The 21,383-nt window shown below is 40.6% G+C and overlaps 1 protein-coding gene across 1 annotated transcript in view; it reads right to left on the minus strand.

The window, feature by feature from the left end:
* Gucy1a1 (guanylate cyclase 1 soluble subunit alpha 1) overlaps window positions 1-21,383 on the minus strand; it is a 56,233-nt gene that overhangs the window by 27,385 nt on the left and 7,465 nt on the right. The window contains exon 2 of the mRNA XM_033759899.1: window positions 454-806. Within this exon, the coding sequence (XP_033615790.1) occupies window positions 454-699 (246 nt within the window). The 5' untranslated portion in view covers window positions 700-806. The remainder of the gene's footprint in view (window positions 1-453; window positions 807-21,383) is intronic.

A 21,383-nucleotide genomic window follows, 5' to 3' on the forward strand; every position in this document is an offset into this window, starting at 1 on the left:
AAAAAAAAAAAAAAAAAAAAAAAAACAGAAAAAGAAAAAGAAAAAAAAAGAAAGAAAATACATTATCTTCAATGAATTTAATTTGAAATTAGTAGGTACCTACTCTTGAGGACTGACGAGCCTGCAAGAGCCGTCCGTGACTTTAGTTGACGGTAACAGGCTAGGGGATGGGGAGTGTGGTTCCCACGATCTGTACAGACGAGGAAGCAGGGGCCAAAGGGGATTAAGCAGCTGGTCACACTTACATCAGACTGAAGGATCCTTAGGACAAGACTTCAAGGTATTACGCATTCAAAGATTAAACACAGTTTAAAACACTATTTTAAGAGAGTGTTTTCATATATTTCAAGAAAATATTCTATGTTTATTATACTATGAAAAGTGAGAAAGCCAGTTTATCTAAGCTTAAACAATTCGAAAATACCACTAAGATCTCTAAAGGGAAGCACTGACCTCCGGGAAAATCAGCTTGCAAATACTCTCTGCCAAAGTGTGAAGATAGACCCGGCTGCGGCTGGTCTTCCTGTGAGGAAGGCTTTCCTGCACCTTCTTCTCAGGAACATACTGGCAGACAGGCACAGCGGCTTTGTCGCTCCCTGCCGCCTCCTCTGCAGGCTCCTGTGGCACCTGCCCTGGGGCCAGGAGGGAGAAAGGACACTCCCCCGTGATCTTGAGGTCCTTGAGCTTCGTGCAGAACATGGCGCAGGCTACCTCGCTCGCTGCTCAGAATTCAGGGGGAGACCGGGCCTGGTGTGGGACCCGCGGGTGGCAGCCACAGCTGATTCAGACTCCGGCGAGCAGGCTGGCTAGGACAGCAACAGGGCAGAGAGGGGAAGACGAGAAGTGACTCTCTCCACAGAGAAAACAAAAGTCAGGCACAGGAAAGCAAAGGCCACACCAGCATTTCTCATTTTTGCGTGAGAACAAATTCTGATGAATTGCAAATTATAAAATGAGCAGAACATCTGGGGAAGATCTTTAATACATGCAGATTTCAGCGTAGAGCAGTAGTAAATTACTGGATTTCAGTATTTTCACATGTTTCAAATAAAACATTTTCTCTAAAATATCCTTAGCAGGGCTGGGGATTTGGCTCAGTGGTTCCACCATCTGCCTCGAAAGTGCAAGGACCTGAGTTCGATCCCCGGTACCAAAAATAAATAAATATAAAATATCCTTAGCATGAACTACTAGTTTCTATTTTTGTAACCCATCTGGTCCAGTTTGAGTCCATCAAGACAGAAGCCAGGTGTAAAAGTGTGTCCTATTAAACCTTTGCGACTACAGGTCCATGATGCTGTTCTTCCCAAAGGCATCAGAGTACCACAAACCATGTCCCTCAAAACTACGAAAAGAAAAACACACACACACACACAATATATCTTTTCAGATCTGAAACCGACTTACATAAAAACATTCAATGAAAATGATTACTGCAAAATAAAGTATTTATCACTATAAATAGTAAAATAATTTTAAAATAGTATCATAAAAATTAATATTTTTTTCCAAAACTCCTGATGGTCAAGAACATCTTGTGGAGTTTGAAGAGATCCCTGGATCCAAACGTGAATGATAAACCAAGAAAGTCCTGCTGGTCAGAGCATGGAGTGAAATCATCTGCACTGTCATTCTGGTATATTTTCTCTTTAGTGTTTGCTGGTGTTGAGATTATAAGTCACTCCCACAACTGCAACATATTTATTGCTAGTTGTCTGTCACTGGCACTGACTAGTTTGAATTTAGCTCATGAACAATCCTAAAAAACCTAATTCGGTGGTTCTGCCAACTATTTCCTACTCTTAGAAAATAAAAAAAGCAAAGAGTATAAAGATCCACAAGCAGTAAATCCCTACTCTATGCCTAATTGAGTCCTGGAAAGCCTAGTACAGCTAATCTCATAGAAGCCATGTGATACAGGTATTATTATAGCCAAGGGTCGAGAGGCTCAAATATTCAGATCATTTTACCTTGTTGCAAATGATAGAAAATGACAGTACCAGAAATGAAATGTAGGCTGTTCACCTGACTCCTGAACCAAAATGAGTTTATTACCCCAGATTCATTTCAAGTTAGATCAATCTGGCTAAGGTTAGTTTATCTCAAAATATGGTCTGCAAGTTCAGACCAGAAATCAATCAAGAACAAATTCTCCTGCCCTTGGCTGGTGGTTGATGAATCATTCAAGATATAGCTTTATATTTCAACCTTTGGAGCTGGTATTCAATATTTTTTTGTTCCTCAATATTTTTACTATTTTCTCAGGACATATAATCAAAAGCCTATAAATCATCATGGGTAAGAAATCGGTTCAGGAAAATGAACAAGTCATTTCTGAATGGAGGCAAACAAGGAAGCAAGACTCACCCCTGGACAGGACGCACCCTGGGTATCATGAAACTTTAGCAAAGGAGAAATTTTGAAATTTGCCAGAGAACGCCAGTGTGGTTTATTAACTACAGTTATACCTCAAAGCTATGATCACATTTAATTTATGAATCTTCAAGGAAGAGCCTACATACTCACAGGCAGTATTCTATTCTGCCAGGAGAGAAGGGGAGCTCTCTGTGTCCATACTTGGCCGAGGTGGCCCCAAAGAGTACCACAGTGATAGGGTTCCGATCCCATGGAGGCTGAAAGGCCTGCAACCAGAGTTTTACTCACGTTTCTTCTCAGGTTCAGTCACACTGAAGTCGCGTCTCAGGATGTTCTATATCCCCACATGACACTGACCAGTGCTTTCTATTATTGCACACTGATTTCTGTTCTGATTTCTGGTTCCTATCTACGATCAGTAAAACTGTTCTCCACGGGGCAGAGATGCGCTCAGGTGTGCAGGCTTCGTGGTTGTGATCTCAGCTACTGTTCCACGACAGCAGCACAAAGACAGCTGCAGGCCACGCAAACAAAAGGGCACAGAAGCGTCCCGATAAAGCTTTGTTGTGAAAAACTCAACGAGTTAGTCAGCCAAAGCGTTTCACTCTAAATGTAATTTGAATGAAAAGGCCAGAATTGCTTTCTCATCTTCTCGCCTTATCTTCCTCTCTCCAAACAGAGCAGCTGTGTGGACCCAGCTGTTGTTGTGTTGTTGTTGTTGTCACTTGCGGCTGAGCAAGCTCTCTGCCACTGAACTGCAACCCAGCCATGACCCAGTTTTAGTACAACTTGAAAGTAATAAAAGATAGCAGAACAGATATTTTAGTATTTAGCTATAGGAATAACAATATAATTATTTTAGATTAATGTTGAGGAGGAAGACCTGTATTAACTACCTGCCACAATTTCAGCTATCTCAAATATAACCACAAGCAAGGCGCGGTAGATTTCCCCTGTATTCCCAGCACTCTGGGAGGCTAAGGTAGAATGATGCAAGTTCAAGCACCACCTGCACAACTTAGTGACTTAGCAAGACTGTCCAAAGCCAAGAACTAATAACACAAGGGGGGAGGTGTGGGTACAGTTCAGTCGTAGAGTGCCCCTAGGTTCAATCTTTAGTACTGCGAATACCAAAGCCTGCAATTCACCAGAAGAAGTGGGTACTCAACAGAAAAAAGAAAAGGAAAGCAATTAAAATAGACCACTATAGGTCAACTCCATAGAGTTAGCTGTAGAACTGAGTCCTAAAATAAATTATTCCTGTACAGATTAGAATTTTGGTACTAGATTTACAGGTCTAGTATAAAATAGTTTATGATAAATTCTTTCATTAAATTTAATCTCTCCTTCCATTTCTCTCCTGGCACCCAAACTCTTTAATTTTTATCCTCTTATTCAATCTGTCTTTAACAGATACAGCTGACACTAAAATGCTCTCTTTTCCTGTATTTCACAGTACTATAACTTCTGGAAAATAAGCTAACACTGTTTTTTATTAACTTTAAAACAGCAATGGATCCAGGGATTTAGCTTAGTGGTTCTACCGCCTACTTTGCAAGTGCAAGGACCAGAGTTCGATCCAGGGTACCAAAAAAAAAAAAAAAATAAAAAAAGCCAGAAGAAGGAAGCAAGTTCTAGTTACTTCAATACCAGATCTTTAGTCATATTAAGTTACACATGTATAAACACACAAATGAGCATTCTTGGCCTGTTCAACAGATGAGGCTGCACTGGGAAACAGATGCACCCAGGCCCACCACTTTGGGAACCTGGGTGTGTCCTGGGGCTGCCTTCCAGGGACACAGAGTACATTCTTTAATGAAACTAGTGATGATGTTTAAAGGTAACGTCAGCACTTTCTCCAGGGACGGTTTGGACAGCCGGTGAGCACAGCACACAGCTGACTGTAGAAATGGTAGTAACATAAGGGGAAAATAAACAAAGTAATAACTTTGGTGACAAAGCCTTGGCAGGCAATGTGGACAATACGTTCTCATAAAGGTGGAGAGGTACTTTGCTACCCGAGAAGTTAACAGCCTCCTGGTACACGGAATGTGCTCTTTCTTCTGGTCAGTAATTAACTTTGCTGTGGTAAGAAGAATGACGCAGCTATTGTTCTAGATTAATAACTAGGATGTGGTTATTGTTCAGGTAAGGGAACTCTCCATCATTTAAAGTTCAGGATTTAATTAAGCATGAGTACTTTGTTTACAATGTGTAACAAAGTCATAGAGACCTGAGGCGAACGCTTCCCAGGCACTGGCTGGCACAGAAGGCCTCTTTTGCAACATCAGGTATTAAAGATGAGATTTCAAAATTAGAATGCAGTTGGAGAGGGCCAATCTAACAAATAAGTCTCCACCGTAAGAGCAAATAGCTATATCCAATGTCTAGGAGCAGCCCTAGATCCCAGACACAGCAGTATCCATGGCTGAAGGGATCTAAGTGGTTTAAGATCGAATCACAAAGTTTAGATTTGTAAGAGTAGCTCAGAGGAAGAGAGAACCAAACATCAAATTGTCTTGGTGAGGACAATATTTGCATATTCCAACACCAACTACAAAAAACATAAGGGAAACAGGTAAGTTTTCATGTAGGCTGAAAACAGAGTTTTCTTCCCTCAAAAACTGAAAAATGTTTTAACTAAAGCCCTCTCAATCAGCCTTTAAAAGGTATTTCTTTTCACTTTGCAATAAGAATTATTTATAGAACTTACTCTGTGACACATCAAGAAAGGACAAAGTAGACAAACTTAGGAGCCTGTCCAAGTTTCTACACAGTTCTAAGTTTTAAAAAAAGGCAGACAAACCTCAGACCCCTTTGTAGCGTCTATCTTTCTTAGTGCTACCAATTATCTTTGTATTGTCATATTTTTTCATTTCTTAATATTTCGGGCTGTTTTTCATTGTTTAAATCATATTTATTCTTATATGTACAACTGTTCAGCTTTAGCTTCCAATCTTGTTGCAAATTGCTTATTAAATTCAAAGCTTAAAAGTCAAAGTTTGAGAATCTTCTGACTTTTAAAGTAGGAGAATCCACCCAGGATTTGCATTTGCTTTTTCAGAATCTTGACTGCCATACATACTTTGACATCACACTGGAGTACTTTCTACTTCATCGGTTCTACTCATCAAATATGTAAAGGGATGTTCTGCCACATCCTAAGCATCCCTCCAGATTCAAAGGCAGAGTGAACGGACATACCCTCCTCCCCTGGGGCTTACATCCCATCAGGGAGCTCGAGACATAAGCCACACAGCCTCACAGTCACAGAGAGCCCGAGTAGCGAAAATCAGGGTTTCAAATCAAGTCCCACAAGAGACACCTGAGCAGAGCCATGAAGAAAGTTCCAGAAAGGAGAACATGCTTGGCAATCAAAATGGATCTAGTCATTTTCTGATTGAGAAACAGAAAGAATTCCAAGGAAGCTAGAGTATGGTGTTTGAGAGAACAAGGCATGAGGTGGGGAGATAAAATATGCCGAGAAAAAGATTTCCCAAGGCTCTGAAACTGTGATGAGCAAGTCAAAACTCTATTGTAGGAACAATCAACTGGATGACTGAAAGCCAAATTATGAATTACTCAGCTTACCTTTTTAAGATTATTTGAAATGTACAATGAAAACAAGAGTTGGACAAATGGCAGAGTCTGGCTTGGGCTGAAATGGTGGGTGAGAGGGTGAAACAGGAGACCAACGGCAGAAGGGTTCTGAACAAAGAATCTACAGCCCTTGGCTACCAACAGGATACGGGGGTTAAGGAGACGGAGGACCCATTCCTGTGGCTCCTCTCAATTCACACATATGTGTTAGGTTGAGAATGTCCCCTGGAGGCCTCACGAGCTCCGGTGGGGCCTGTGGCAAGGGATCGGACCCTGGGATCTGCACTCACAGATGAACGGCCCCTCGGTGAGCTCAGCCGAGGGTGCTGTGGGAAGGCGGGGCCTGGCCCGAAGTGAGGGTCCCTGCGAGAGGGGCACTTGCCCTCCTGCTCCTTCCTCGGCTTTCCACTTCCGGATCACCATGCGGTGAGCCGCTGGCTCCATCCGGACACTTCCTTCCGCCAGGCTGTGCCTGTGTCCATGTTTGCCCAACATGGGCTGAAACTTCTAAAACGGAATCAAAGTAAGCCTCTCCAACTTTAAGTCGGGTGGCAGGTGTTTTGTTTGTGACGAGGGAAGTGAGTAAGACAACAGCAATCCCAGAAAACTTTTGAGGACTGTGAGGCAATCAAGATGGTGAATAGTGAATTTCTTATGATTTTGGTTATTTGGTCACAACCATGCCAGGATTTGGGGTTCCTGATATTTCATAAGGCCTTGCAGGAGCTGGGACACTTAACTCTCCTCTTAAAGTATTATTTTTAAAAGTAACTTGTGCTTCTCCTTCAAAAGCAAAGACAAGGGGAAAGCTGAGTCCAATTTGCATTACTGGACAGAGCATTGACCTTACCAGCAGACTCACTCTGTGCACACAGGAGCTGTCTGTGCGTATGTGAAGAAGAGGAGGAGGTCCTCACCTTACATTCTATAACTGAAGAGCCCAAACCTGTAAGTCTAAAGGCAACAGCGACGTCACATGCAGTAATCTAATGTACCAGGTTTCCTCCTCACCTCATGGCACCTGCCTTGCTAAAGCTACAGTTCTGGACACAAGTTATGTTTAATAAACATTAATTCTTCATTTAAATGATACGGACATTTTCACTGGATATAGGAGATGTTCTGTGACCTCTTTAAATTTAGTACAATCTATGGTAAGGAGGTAAATCTATGACTTAGCATTTTGGGTTTCTCCATTTTAATATTAAAATGTTCACATAATCTTCTATAACTAAGTATAAAGCAAAACCTCTGGGCATACAAATTCCATTTACATTAAAGAAATACTCTAGTGCATTAATCACTGAAATGTGAATAAATACAATTAGTACCTCTTCAAATTAAACATCACTGCCAAATATGGTAGGTCCCGCAGGCCAGGAGGAAATAGAATGCTCTCAATAGTCCATTCTTGAAATACAAAACAACTTATATGATTTTTTTCACAGTTATATTTCTAAAAAAATTCCTTCCTGATAGCCATTTTAAAAAGATATTTCTTGAAAGTACTCATTGGGAGTTAAAGAAGAAATATGACTCCTTTTACCCCATAAAATCCAATTTGTTTTCACTTACTTTCAAATAAAAATAGATGAATTTCTATAATGGGAATTGGCTCAAATGAACCTGTCAGTAGGAGATTGATGTCAGTATAAACAGGAGACTACAGGACAGCCTTCATCCCTGGGTCTCCCCTAAACTCAATTTGACCACATGTCCTATCTACTATTATTTATTGCAGTTTTCCTTTATTTTACCCAGGTCTTCATATTCAGAATGATCAACACTTTCTTAAAAATATCTTCCCATAAAGCTAACTTCACCTCTTTTCCTTTAAGTCCAGGTCTACAAAAATTGTAGTCCAGTGTTCATTAGAATATAACCTGGATTTTAATCTATCTTCAGTCACAAACTGAGAACTGAATCAAATTTGGTGATTAGGTTCAATGTTGACCTTATGAGGAAATTTGATTCAGTCCTTGTTCAGCTCGGTTTGTGACCAGAATCATGGGAAGAGTTAAGTCTGTGAGCTAAGGTACTACTTATACCATCAGAAATGCCTCTCTACCATATCTGATGCCAATATGCAAGTATGGCAAAAGCTGACTTACCTAACTACTGTGGTTGCATCTTCTAAGAGTCCACAGATTTGACTGTGAGTTAGGTAAGACATTCTGATAAAACATTTAATGTGAAAATGAATTCCTGGTTTTCCAGTGTGATGAATACATTTCATTTAAGTGACATAAGATGGGTGATTACACAGCATCACAGTTTCTTCATTTCCTCTCCTTTTAAATTTTGTATAGGTAGGAAGGCTTCAGAGTATACTGTGTTTATCCCTAATATCATGTCCATAAATCAGAACATACAATACACACACACTTGCACATGTACACTTATTTTTCCCCTTCTGCAAAGGTGATTTTGTAATTGTCTTAGAAGTGTGTGTGTGTGTGTGTGTGTGTGTGTGTGTGTGTGTGTGTGTGTGTGATTAGAGACTCCCCGGTTTGGAAGTATCAGTTCACAGGAAGGTTAGGTCCTGCGAGGAGCTTAGGCTGTAGGAACAGATGGCACTCTGCATGTACTAGCTCTGCGACCTTACTCAAGGTCTTAACCAACTGTCTCAACTTTCCCCAGTTGAAAAATAAGAATACCAATAGCAATAAGCTCAAGATTTGCAAAATTAAACAAAGTCATATATGCATATATATCTTAGAAAAGCACAGGCCCCAGCATGCAATGAATAAATTCTGTCTCTCACAAGTACTACTTAGTTGCAAATGTGGCACTGAACAGGCTTCATAAATTCACTGAGCCTGTTTTCTCACCTATAAGATGGTAAAGTAGTGATGAAACGAGGTTTAATTAAGGATTAGTAAAAAATATATATAAAGTGCTTGGCTTTGACTGGCACCCATAAGCCCATACTTCTAAAAGAAAATTAAAAACCAGTCACATTCAAGTTTTAAGTCATGTGTTGCTTCACTGTGGGAGAAGTTCAAGCCTGGCTGGGCCAGGTGCGCCGCACTCCTATCTTCTGAGCAAACTCAAAGACCTCTCTGAGGTTGCGCTAACTCACCTAAGTGCATAGAGACTGGGTCTAACAGGCTGTACCTCCACCCCTAGACCGTGACTCCTTCGCCTCACCCAAGAAAAATCACCCCACCATATGTCTAGCCAATAAGATATCGCCCAATGCTCTCCACTAATGTATGGATCTGCACAACCTATAAGAAAGTGCCATGTAAGTAAATGCTCCTCCCATGCTCCTCCCCCATGGTTGTCCACACGCAAGCTATATAAGCCTGTGCATTTCCTAAATAAAGTGGAAGTGTTCCAGAAACTTCCCTAGAGTCTGCCTGGTGATTCCGCGCCTTACCCTCCCAGTCTGAGCTCCTGAACCGAACTCTGCAGACCAAGCAGCGGATGACAACACTTCACAAAAGATATGATGCCTCTTCTGCTTTACTGGGCAGCTTCTTACGACAAGGATAAAATTGTCTGCATCCGGTTGGTAGCTTTAGAGCAGCCCACACAATAAAGACTCTGGAAACATACAGCCAGGTGCCAGTGATCACCACACTCTACAGGACAGTCTTGCTGACAGAAGCTAGGAAATAGAGTAAGAGATAACTAAATTTACCTCATCTACTCACAAAGGTCTATACCTACGGAACATTTCTATTACTTATTAAAGTCTATGTAAGGGAATGCTTACATATATCAAGTGCTTAGTACTTTGCCAATAAAGAAGAATTTCAATTTGAAGAATATTAATGACTATAAAAAAGTCATATTGTCAATAGTTAGGGTTCCTGTTATTGAACGACAACATAATAGAGTTTACAGCCCAGACCAAGAAGATTTCAGTTTCATTTTATCCTACATAATGCTCTTAATTAATAACCTGCATGTCGAGTTCATTTAATAAGACATTAGGATAGGGCTCATAGACCCTGTTCTACTCATCCATAGCAGCCAAACTGCCATATAAATTTTTAAAAAGTCTTATGCCATGGGTGTAAACACTATTTTCTACAAATCTGCATTACTTCCAATGGAGAAATAAAAACATCCTGATGACCAAGCTTAAATAGAATTTCTGTTTTGTTTGATTTTCTTTTCCTAGAAAGTTGGATTTGAAAAATGACTAGTGTTTGTTATGCAAAGTACCTTGTCTGTAATCATTGCTTTTATAAGTTAACTGTTCTCAGTACTGACTCAGGGCTAACACGTTTACCTACTCACTTTCTCCACACTTACTTATACTGTGGAGAGGTCTAGTTAACATGGAGAAAGGAGATGCGAAGTGCCATTTGCATTTGTATTTGTAAAATCACTCAGAATCCAATCACAATAGGAGATGCAGGGTTCCTGACACAGGTGAGGTGGACTCCAAGGTCAAGCGCCACTCCTGGGGAGCCTTTCATTTAAACATTTTGAGCCATCAGTCACTTGTCCTACTTCACAAAAAGATTCTAGAATAAAAGGCAATAGTGATGCTCCTGGTTTTTCCAATCTGACTCTTAGAATTGTTCCCAAACTCCTTGAGAGAAAAAGAGTACAAACTAGGAGAGCCATGAAAACCCAACTTCTATGCACTATTAGATGGAACTTTACTAAACTTAACTAAGAAAACTCAATCACGAAGTGCAGGCCTGTCCACAGCGGGACACTCGAGTGAGAAAGCCAAGGACAGCAGAACCAGCTGAGCAGTGAAGAGCAGGTCGTGCAGGAGTTGGGTCAGTGCCCAGTGATTCAGGGCAGATGCTTGTCTGGAGGCTGCTGGTGCCTCCACCAGATTGCCCAGGCAGAACTCAAACTTGCAATCCCCCTGCCTCAGCCTTCCAAAGTGCTAGGATGACAGCCACACACCACCCCATCCAACTTCACAGCCTTGATTTTCAATGCCTTCTGCCCGCCACTTGATTCAAAATGCAGAAAATTAAAATGACTGCTCAGAGCACATCCCAGTTTTCTCTCTTATTTCAGTATGTCTTACATTAAAAACAATGTAAAAACATAGGCAGTTATGTAACAGTAACTGGGATAGATATGAGAGATTATTTATTGCACTTTCCACTTGCGGATGGCAGAAGTCCAGATTTTAGTGGCTTGCAAACTAAAATGTGGCTGAGGAGGTATGGAGCTGAGAAAGGAACGCAGATGGCTTGGTCAGAGTTGCCCCAGTATTCCCTGGTCCCCTTCTTAGCTTTTGTGGACCTCTAAACACTCCAGGGACTGCTTTCATTAACACTTAGTCATTTTATTGTATTCCTTTTCTCTGCATTGCTGAGGTTGAACCAGGGCTGCACACATGCTAGGCAAGTGTCATGCAATGAGCTACACCGCCATCTGCCACGTAGTTCTCTTAAATTCTACATGAAACAGGTTCTGAAAGTTATCATAAATATTTCACCTCGGTCCAAATGGAGGCTTGCATTTCATCTATACATCCCACTAGTATTAGCATTCCCCCATAAAACTGCTTCCGCTGACTAATTTCTTAAGTATTGCTCCAGATTCTTTTCCATGTGATTCCCATCATTTTGCACGTTCTGAAAACTTATCTAGCTCCAGTTCTCAAAACACATTTTCTAAATAGCCGTTCTCTTCATGCTGTCTTTGTCTCTCCCTCAAAAGTTGGGTGTATTTCCAGACTTAATCTAAGCAAACAATGCAGATCACAGTTGATCCAACCTGGGACTGAGCACCAGTAAGTTCGATTCTGCTGAAATTAAAAGTCAGAACAATAGACTCCAGCTCATCTGGAAGGAATGTGAAAACAGTCAGACAGCCTACATTGGGACCAAATTCCTTTTCCCTTTGGCCTTTTTATGTGAAGACACAAACACGCAAATGTCCATGGTACAAAACATGAGAAGGAAAAATTTAAAAGTGTTTCTCCGTATTCTTAACTGTGTTCTTAGCATTAACCCTGTGTGTGTGTGTGTGTGTGTGTGTGTGTGTGTGGGAGTGTTTACTTTGGAACGTGATCTTACTCCACCTAAAAGTTTAGCTTGCTGAAAAGACAACAAAGCTTGTGAAATTCCTTACCATTCTTTTACAACTTTGCTGAGAAATCACCAACATGAAAAGTCGTGTGTGCTTCGCCATTTGATTGCTTTATTATGCACTTGGCACAAATGCATCACTGAGCATTCAACAAATGCAACTAATGTCAACAAGATATACTGCTGTTATGTAATTAACTGAATAACATATAGGAGGAATGCAGGCAAGAAACACTGTAAACCACATGTCAAAGGAAGCTGTCAGTCTATAAAATAGTGTTTGCTGGAAACAAGTTTTATAGTGTGTTGTTAATGAGTTTATTTGTTATCCAATCAAAACTCACTCAGCTTCTGAAAAGAACATTTTTTTTCTTTTTCTTTAATTACATTCAACATCTAATACAAAACACAATGGCTCACTGAATTTCCTTAAATGGCTGCAATAAAGAGGAGAATAGGTAGGAAGAGAGAGCTATTAGTGTTAATAAGAAATATCTTCATTAGGCAGTGGCTACACAAGGATGAGTGGGAAGACTTTCTTGGAATGTGCAGAATGTGAGCTCGGTTTTGAAAATGGCTGTGGTTGGGATATAAAGACTTTGGCCACAGAGCTCACCACAGAGGGAGCTCAGCTAAGCCCTGCAGAGAATGATGGAAGTTGTGGGAAAGGGGCAGGAAAGTTTGCTGCTAGAGATATCACAAAATTAGAGGCGGCATGAAGTGTCAGCTCACTGGTGCAGAGAAACGAGAAACAAGTGACCCTGTGGTTCTGCCTGGAACAACAATGGCGGCCTTAACAGCGCAGAAAAGAAAGCAGCACAGTAATCCACAGCGTACTGAAGCCGTCCTGGTGCCTGTGGACTGGCTCTTAGCTGTCAGCATAGCATCTTGCAGACAGACATTTGTGTCCTGGAGTCTCTCACTCAGCAGCACATGAAAGAGAGAGATGTGACTACCGTGTTGGCCTTCACCAGAGGATGCCAGTAACCAGGGCTGTGATTCGGACTCGTTGAGATGCAAGTGCTACATGTGGAGGAAGAAGCCCGTTCTAGGTGGTACTCTGGGATCACTCGTGTTTAAAGGCTGAAAGGGGATGTTATTCTCATGACCCAGAAGTAGCAATAAGAAAAGTACTGCAGGAATGCTCGAGAAGAGGAGACGTGTCCGCAAGGAGGGGAATGTTGCAAGAGCGTACAGAAGGCTTAGAGGATACCATTTGATGTTTAGATTAGAAAGAAGTTAATGACTAGTAAGAGAGAAATTTTACTAACAATAGTGCACTGGCCATAAAAAGAAATGAGTTATGTTGAGTATAATGATATGATAATCAAATATAGACTACATGAAAGCCATTGGATTATGGAACAAGTTTGAGAAAACATTCTGAGTATAGGAAATGCTTTTCATTTCCACTAAGAGTTTCCTGTAAATAGGAAAACAACAGTGTCCAAAATTAGCTCCAACAATGGACCTGACACTTCAGTTATAGCAAAACCCTAAGACACTGGCACATCAACCTCAAAAGCGAGAACAAACCAGACACACTGCACAGCCACAGTTTTAAAATATCAATTGAAATCCTTATGAAACACTACAGCTAATGTCACACTTCACAGTGAAATGCTGAGCATTTCCCCACTGCTGTCAGGAGCCAAGGAAGAACCAAGTACAAATGTCCACTCTCTCCACTTCCCCCAGCACTGGACTGAAGGGAGGACTGCAACAAGCTAAGAGAAAGGAATGCCAGGCAAACGGATTGCTTGTTTGTGATACAAATGTATTATTAGGAATACAGGAATTCCAAGGATCCACAACCACTACAAAGGATAAGAAAATTCAGCATGAGATTTCAGGATATACAGAAAGTTCATTGTAACTGATGTACTATACTAACAGCAACCATTGGGAAATGATGATTTCAAAAGCTCACCTATGATAATGCCAACATGTGTAAGGCACCCAGGAATACCTCTCAAGGAAGGTCTGCAAGACTATTACACGGAATGTTACAAATACTGGTGAGATAAATTAGACAAGCCTCAATAAATGGAGAGATATGTCATGCTAAAAATCACTAAGGCATCAATTTTCCCTAAGCCAGTAATACATTCAAAGTAATCCTACTCAGCTCTGAAGTTGAGAAAATCATGATAAAATTAAATGGACATAAAATAGCCACATCAACAGAATAAACAACAGAGAGGAACTTAGATATTTCAAACTTACAGAAAAGGTGGAGTAACCAAGAAAGTTTGGATCTGGGTACAGTGGCACACATATGTAGTCCCAGCAAGTTGGGAGACTGAGGCAAGTAGATTGATTCTAGGGATCTAAAACTAACCTGGATGACACAGTAAGACAGTCTCCAGGAGGTGGGTGGGGTAGAAAGGAATGACAAAGAGATCAACGGAATGAGAGTCCCAAAGCAGTTACAAAAATGTTTCCATTAATTTTTCAACGTAAGTTTCTAGGCAATGTAATGGATAAAAGTTTCACAATGAATAACGTTGGAATAACTGGATATCCAGATGAGAAAAAAAAAACAACTTTTACATACTGCATATCATACACAAAACTTAATTTTAAGGGGTCATAAACTTAAATGCAAATGGTAAAACTATAAAACCTCTGAAAGAAAACATGGAAATACCTTATGAACATGAGTATATCAAAGATGCTTAAACAAAAATAAACAAAAACAACCAACAAAGTATGACACATAAATGAACTTTTGTTATTTGAAAGACATCCTTAGCAAAATGACAAGTCATACACTCAGAGATAACGCTGGTGACACATACACTAGGAAGAATTGATCCACATTATACAGGGTTTTACAGCTCAATAAGGAAACACATAATTCAATTTAAAGGTGAACAGGAGATCTGAACAGATATTCACTAAAAGAAGAGCTATGAACAGCCAGTAAATATCTTTTCATAAATACAGTATTATTAGTCATTGGGAAGAAACCTATTTGAATTCTAAAATTCAGAAGTTTGAGACTGTCAAGAGTTTTTGGTAATGTGAAATAATTATATGTATATAATGTAAAATATACTTATATAATAATCATATACTGCTGGCAGGAAAGGAGTAATTACAGTTTTGAAAACAATGTGGCAATGTCTTAAAGTACTATTTCCACTCAGCTATGCCTTTTTTACATGTTTTCTGGAGAGAAACACAACATACACTGAAATATAGATTTGTCTGTAAATGCTCATAGCAGTTTTATTTGTAGTAGCTAAAAATGGAAAATAATTTAAATGTCTATCATAATGTGAATGAATAACTACCGCATGGCCATCAGAATATTACTCAGTAGATACAGGCAACAAGGTGAATACATCCCAAAGTCATTATGCTGGGTGAGTGAGACCCACACAGGGAGAAAATATTAGGAAATTACTTTTATATGCAATGGAGGAACTGTGAGCAAATCGGTAAGGCCCGTAAGTGACTCCTGGAGAAAGCGGAAGAGGGGGATGGCTGCAGAGGGACACAAGAAAACTCCCAGAAGTGATGGAAACATCTGTCAACCTGATGGTGGCTTCACAGATGTATGCATCTGGCTAAATCCCACCATATATGATGGTTTCTTGTGTACAAGTTTTACCTAGTTATGTTATTAAAAAAGAAAAACTCAGCTGGGCATGGTGGCACACACCTGTAATCCCAGCACTCGGGAGGCTGAGGCAGGAGGATCACTGTGAGTTCGAGACCAGCCTGGGCTACATAGTGAGTTCCAGGTCAGTCTCAACTACATGGAGAGACCCTGTCTCAAAAAACCAAAAACCAAAACAAAACAAAAAACACAAAAGAAAAACTCAGAAAGTTGAGAACTCAAAGAAATGTGAGCTATGCTCTAAAACATGACAAGCTCTAAGGGAGATGAGACCAATTGCTACTTTTATCCTGACAGAGTGATCGAAGATGACAGAATCTCCCAAGGACAATAGCCGGATGAACTAGCTAAACTTTTATCAAACATGTAGCTGTTTCCTGTGCTGGCCCAACAGCATGCCAACTCTTCCTGCTGGCCTTCAAGGGCTGGAGAGGGCTACATATGGGAAGTGAGGCAAGAGTGCTGTGAGAGGTCCTCTCTCTGATCTGCTAAGCTTTCCCTGAGCACCAGGCAACAGCCTGCCGAAAGCTGTGGCAGGGCAATGAGCTGGGTGGAAAATTTCTGAGAGGCCCAAAGCCTCAGCAAGCATAAGGGGCTGCCGATGGACAGCAGGGCAGGCAAACTCTGTGCACAGAGCACTGAGGACAAAGAACTCAGAGACCCGAAAAGCCAGATGTGGGCTGCAGAGTGAAGAGAAGAATCAGATGTGGCACATGATGGGCTGGGGTGAATTCTGCTTCCACCCTGAAAGAATATGAAGCCAGGGGTCAACTGAATCTGAATAAAATTGCAATCAGGAAAAGCAGTCTCTACATCTTAGACTCATTCCTTCACCACTGCACCCTTGTGTATGTTTGCGTGTGCGTGTGTGGTATTCTGTGTATATAACACATAGAGTGTGATTTATGGCTCACAATGAAAAAGAAAAACAAATACAATCAAAAGAAGAAACAGTTAATAGAAGCAGACAAAGAAGTGGTCTATATGTCATCATATAAAAAATGGAAGAAATAGGACCAGAAAAACCATTCGAACAAATAATGCTAGGAATTTTATGCACATATTTGATGATGGCATTAATTCATGAACTGAAAAGGCTGATCAAACCCAACACATGATAAATACAGGATAAATACATGATAAATACCAAGAAAAGTCATAATCAAACTTCTGAAATTTAAGGATCAAATTGACAGCAACAAAACAAAAAACTTCAACAGAATCTAGGGGTTATGAGATGAAAAGTAATGAAGAAAGAAAAATAATATTTTTTACTATGTTCTCATCAAGATAATTTAAAGTTTAAAGGAAAACAAAACAAAAATCAAATCCTTCTAGCTTATAGTCTACAAGTACATTCAACAGAAGAGTGAATGAGGAATAGCAAAAAGGTTCCTAAATATTTCATTTATAAATAGCACTAAATGGGGGTGGTGGTGGAAGATCAACTGTTCATTTTAATCTGATTAAAATTTTATCAAAATTATTTCAAACATATTAATTTTGTTCTTGTTTTATGCATTATATTTGGAAACTCACAGGTCCTTGAAACTTAATTACAGTACAAGCCATATATTATAGAGTCTAAGCAATCATCAAATATAGTTTATATGCACAACTTGGTCTCTTACAGACCATCAGAAAAATTCATATGTGAGCAGGAAACCTGCAGGGCATAGTGACTAGAGGTGTGGACTCTGCTGGCGGGGTGTGACAGCCGGAATGAGGCACATGGGCATATCACGTGTCTACTACACACTGCCGTTTCCTCATCCATAAAACAGGGACATGAAGGCTCACTTCTGCTCTAACGACTTGACTCTGAGGGGTGATGTGGATGGATTAGGGCTAGGAATCTGCATGTGCTGAGCCAGGACGACCACCTGGGCCTGATGTGAGATTCTTGCAGCACCTTTCTGACTAAGGTACTTCATTGAACACCCTGCAGACCTAAAGCAGATGTAATCAGAAAATGCAGAGATGCTCCAAGGCCTCCAATACTCTGCCAGGTCGAGATTATTTTCACTAGAAAACTCTCTTGTACTGTTTGCACTAGCTCTGTTCGAGCACAGGGAAGTTTTCCAGGGGCTGTGGCAAGCAAACACTCAAATGTTCTCATGGAATTTGCAGTTGTGCAAATGTTTTCACTTAGTAAGTTTATTTGTTTTGGTTTTCTTGGGACAAGGTCTCACTATGTAGTTGAGACTGACCTGGGACTCACTATGTAGCCCAGGCTGGTCTTGAACTCACAGTGATCCTCCTGCCTCAGCCTCCTGAGTGCTGGGATTACAGGCATGCACCACCATGCCTGGCTTCACTTAGTAAGTTTAGATGTAAATGTACATTTTGGGAAGTCAGTGCAGTTCATCCTCAGAGCTTGCTTTGCTTTTTCCTATCACACTTGCTCTAATTCAGGTAAGCTGATTATTGTCTAATGTATGAGTCCTCTGAAATCCTGGATTATTTCTTGCACTCACATGTAATCACAAGAGTTAACTTCACTTAGCTGTTTTGTTTTGCAATAGTTTGAAATTGTTTTAGTTTTTCTAAATTTTAAACTTTTGACTTCACCTGTTATTATTTTAATGTCTAATACTTACTCTGATTTAAGAGAGAATCCAAGTGTATTTTTCTTATATTTAGAGATAGATTTGTAGCTTAGAAAGATTAATCTGAAAGGTTTCTTGGCCCAGAGCCACAGCATCCACACCTGCTGTGGTGAGCCTGATGGCTTCAGAAGGCTCACATCTTCTGACTGGATGAGTGGCGATTCGAATTCACATCACATTTTCCTACTGCATCATAAAGTTTGCCACCATTTGGAAAATCTACACATTTCACTGGACAAATATTTTCCAAGTGGCCGCTGTGGTGCTTGTTCATGATGGTGTCCAGCATAACGCGTGAATAAACTGTCCATTCAAGGAGCTCATCAGAAAAGTGGAAACTACTGGCTGCACGTCCCAATTTGCAAGTTAGCCTTGAAGAGATTGCCACTTTTCAATTTTGGTGTCCTACCAAAGAATATCTGCAATTTTTACAATAATATGTATCACAATACCATTCTTCATCTCTCACATAGGTACCAAAGGCCGGAGTTTTCCTTCATATTCTTTCAATAAAACAACCTGAGTTTGCTCAAGGCTAAAAAGTTACTTTTTATTCAAATAACCATATAATGGCTATGTGCATAGTTACTGCTTAGGAAATATGTGCTCTAGGTCTTTATCTCACTAACCACCTGGTGACCCTGGATGTGGTTTTTCCACGGACATCACACCAACTCCACATCTACTGATGGCCTCCCTGCCAGTACTGGGTGGGGCTTTCTCTTCCCTTCTGTTTACACCTTGCTCTGGCCCCCAGCATGTTCTGCTCTATTCTGGGCCTTTCTCTGATAATGACCCTGCCCGCCCTTCCCTTTTGAGTCTTTCCTTGATCCTTCCAACAACTCCTTCACGCATGCATTGTATACCCCACCTACTTATGAAGCACCTACTGGGACATTCCAGAAGATAGGGCTTCAAGAACTAAAAACAAAAAGAAGCCAACTAAAGCAAGGTGACCCTAGAGCTTTAAGAGTACCTGATACAGGGGTTGAGGGGGGCAGAGACTAAAACCACACAAATTCAGTGCAGGGAGACATCACAAAAAGTTGTTCTAGAGACCCCAAAAATATCCATAGCTTACCGATAATCACTTTCTCAAAAAAGGTGACAATTAACCCAAAGGAACTTAGCATACAGCAGTCAAGTGGATGGAAACACTCCTGGAGGATGTCCCGGTGGAACCTTCCTATAGTACCTACCTCCTTGCTTTTGGCCAAGCAAGAAGGTAAACTGCTGAGGAAGAAAGTGTAGACAAAACAAGAAAAGTCATTCCAGGAGCAGAAAAAACATGTGCCAAAGACAAAGACATGGAAACCAAGGACTTGGTACAACACACAGCCAAGACAAGTGTGTGTAACACAGTATTCAAGCCAAAGAAGGATCGAGATGCAGGGTGGCAGGACTATATTTAGACACCGCATGACCGTTGGATGGGAGTTATGAGCAGGCACGGCTTCTTTACCATTTCAAATGGCTTTTAACACATGGTGTGCAAGTCTTGAGATTTGCAATCACTGACCAATTATCACCCAACCACAGCTAAATTAAAGAATCCCAGACAAATAGGCTGTGACAAGAGACAGCTAGTACTTAATTCCCACTGTGCACTGAAACGGGCCTGATGTTCCAATAAATGGAACTCATTCACTTCAACCTGGTCTGATTTAGATAGATAATCAAGGCTACAAGTGAAGAAAACTAACAGGCGAAATATGAAAAAGCATCCTTTTCGGGATCTCTTCAGCTTTCTTTTGGCTTTCCTCTCCCTGTTTGGGTACCATATTTTCGTACACTCTGCCTATTTGAGTGTCTTATCTATCCCCCACAGGCTAGGACTTTCAGTTTCCTTTTTCTCTTCACTTGCAAAGTCTATATCCAGCTGAGCAGGTAGCACAGGTCTGTAATTTCTGCTACTTGGGAAGCTGAGGCAGGAGGACTGAAAGAGACCAGCCTGGGGGACTTTGTGAGACTTTTTCTCAAAATAAAAATGGGATAGGAGTGAGGACATAACCTCAGTGGCAGAATGCCTATCTAGCACACATGAGGCCCTGGTTCTGTCCCCAGCACTATGGGGAGGAAAAAGAATAAGTACCTTGCTCTTGATTGAAGGCAAAAGTCAACACAATTAAAGTCACTTTTGCCCCTGGGTAAACAAAGCTGACCTATTTTTCTAAATAAAACAGTTCTTTTATAGAGTCCTAATAACATAGTCCAAAAGATCTCATCCAAACAAAGAACAGAACTTGGAGCAGAATTGGGGGACAGAAGTTTGGCGGAGGCTGGCCAGGTAACACCTTTCCCATAGGACCTGCTTGCTCTGGCCCAGCTATCAGGTGAACTGCAGCTGGCCCCCAGCTTAGGTTAAGAAGAACTCATAGTTTTAAAGGGAGGAGGAAAAAGAGGAGAAGAGAAAAATAGCAATTTAATTTGGATGACTTGTTCTCTAAGCAAAATACAAACTCTTATCAAGAAATATCACAGCTCTCCCCTGTGTTACTGCTAAATGCTTTTAGCATAACGCAGCAAGGGCTTAAGAACGGCCCTGAGCCAGCGACCACAAAAGAGAACCAGAAATAGATACTGTGACACGTTAAATTATTATTTGAGGTAGGAGTGGACAAGAAGGAATGTTACTTATAATTACTGTCTGCAAATATTTTAAACATGAAAAAATGGAATTTTGCCTTAAGAATTTTCACCAAGAAGACTGCCTCCTGAAAGTCAAACTTGCAAGTTTTCTGTGCAATCTGGCGTGAGAATGCCTGGTTTCCAATCTTGTCTTCTCCTGAATTCAGTTTTATTGTGCTTACCCAAATCTCTTTCCATGCTCTATCTGTAACCTAGATACTTCACACATAGTGCTACCTTAAGGTTATGCTCCCAAACATACAACTTAGAAGTTCATATTATACTGATGGTATACTGAAATTTCCTGCTCTATGTTTTATTGACTTAACATGGTAGTGATCCATTATCCATAAGTCTACTTCCCAAAGCACCCTACGGAGGTTCTGCGCCTGCAGATGCTACCAAACCCAGTAAATACTATGTCATTTTCCATATATATATATATATATATATATATACATACATATACACACACACACACACACACACACACACATATATAAATTGAATTTTGGAAAACTT

Source organism: Fukomys damarensis, unplaced genomic scaffold, assembly GCF_012274545.1.
Source record: "Fukomys damarensis isolate Sample0158 unplaced genomic scaffold, DMR_v1.0_HiC HiC_scaffold_38, whole genome shotgun sequence".
Taxonomy (NCBI): domain Eukaryota; kingdom Metazoa; phylum Chordata; class Mammalia; order Rodentia; family Bathyergidae; genus Fukomys; species Fukomys damarensis.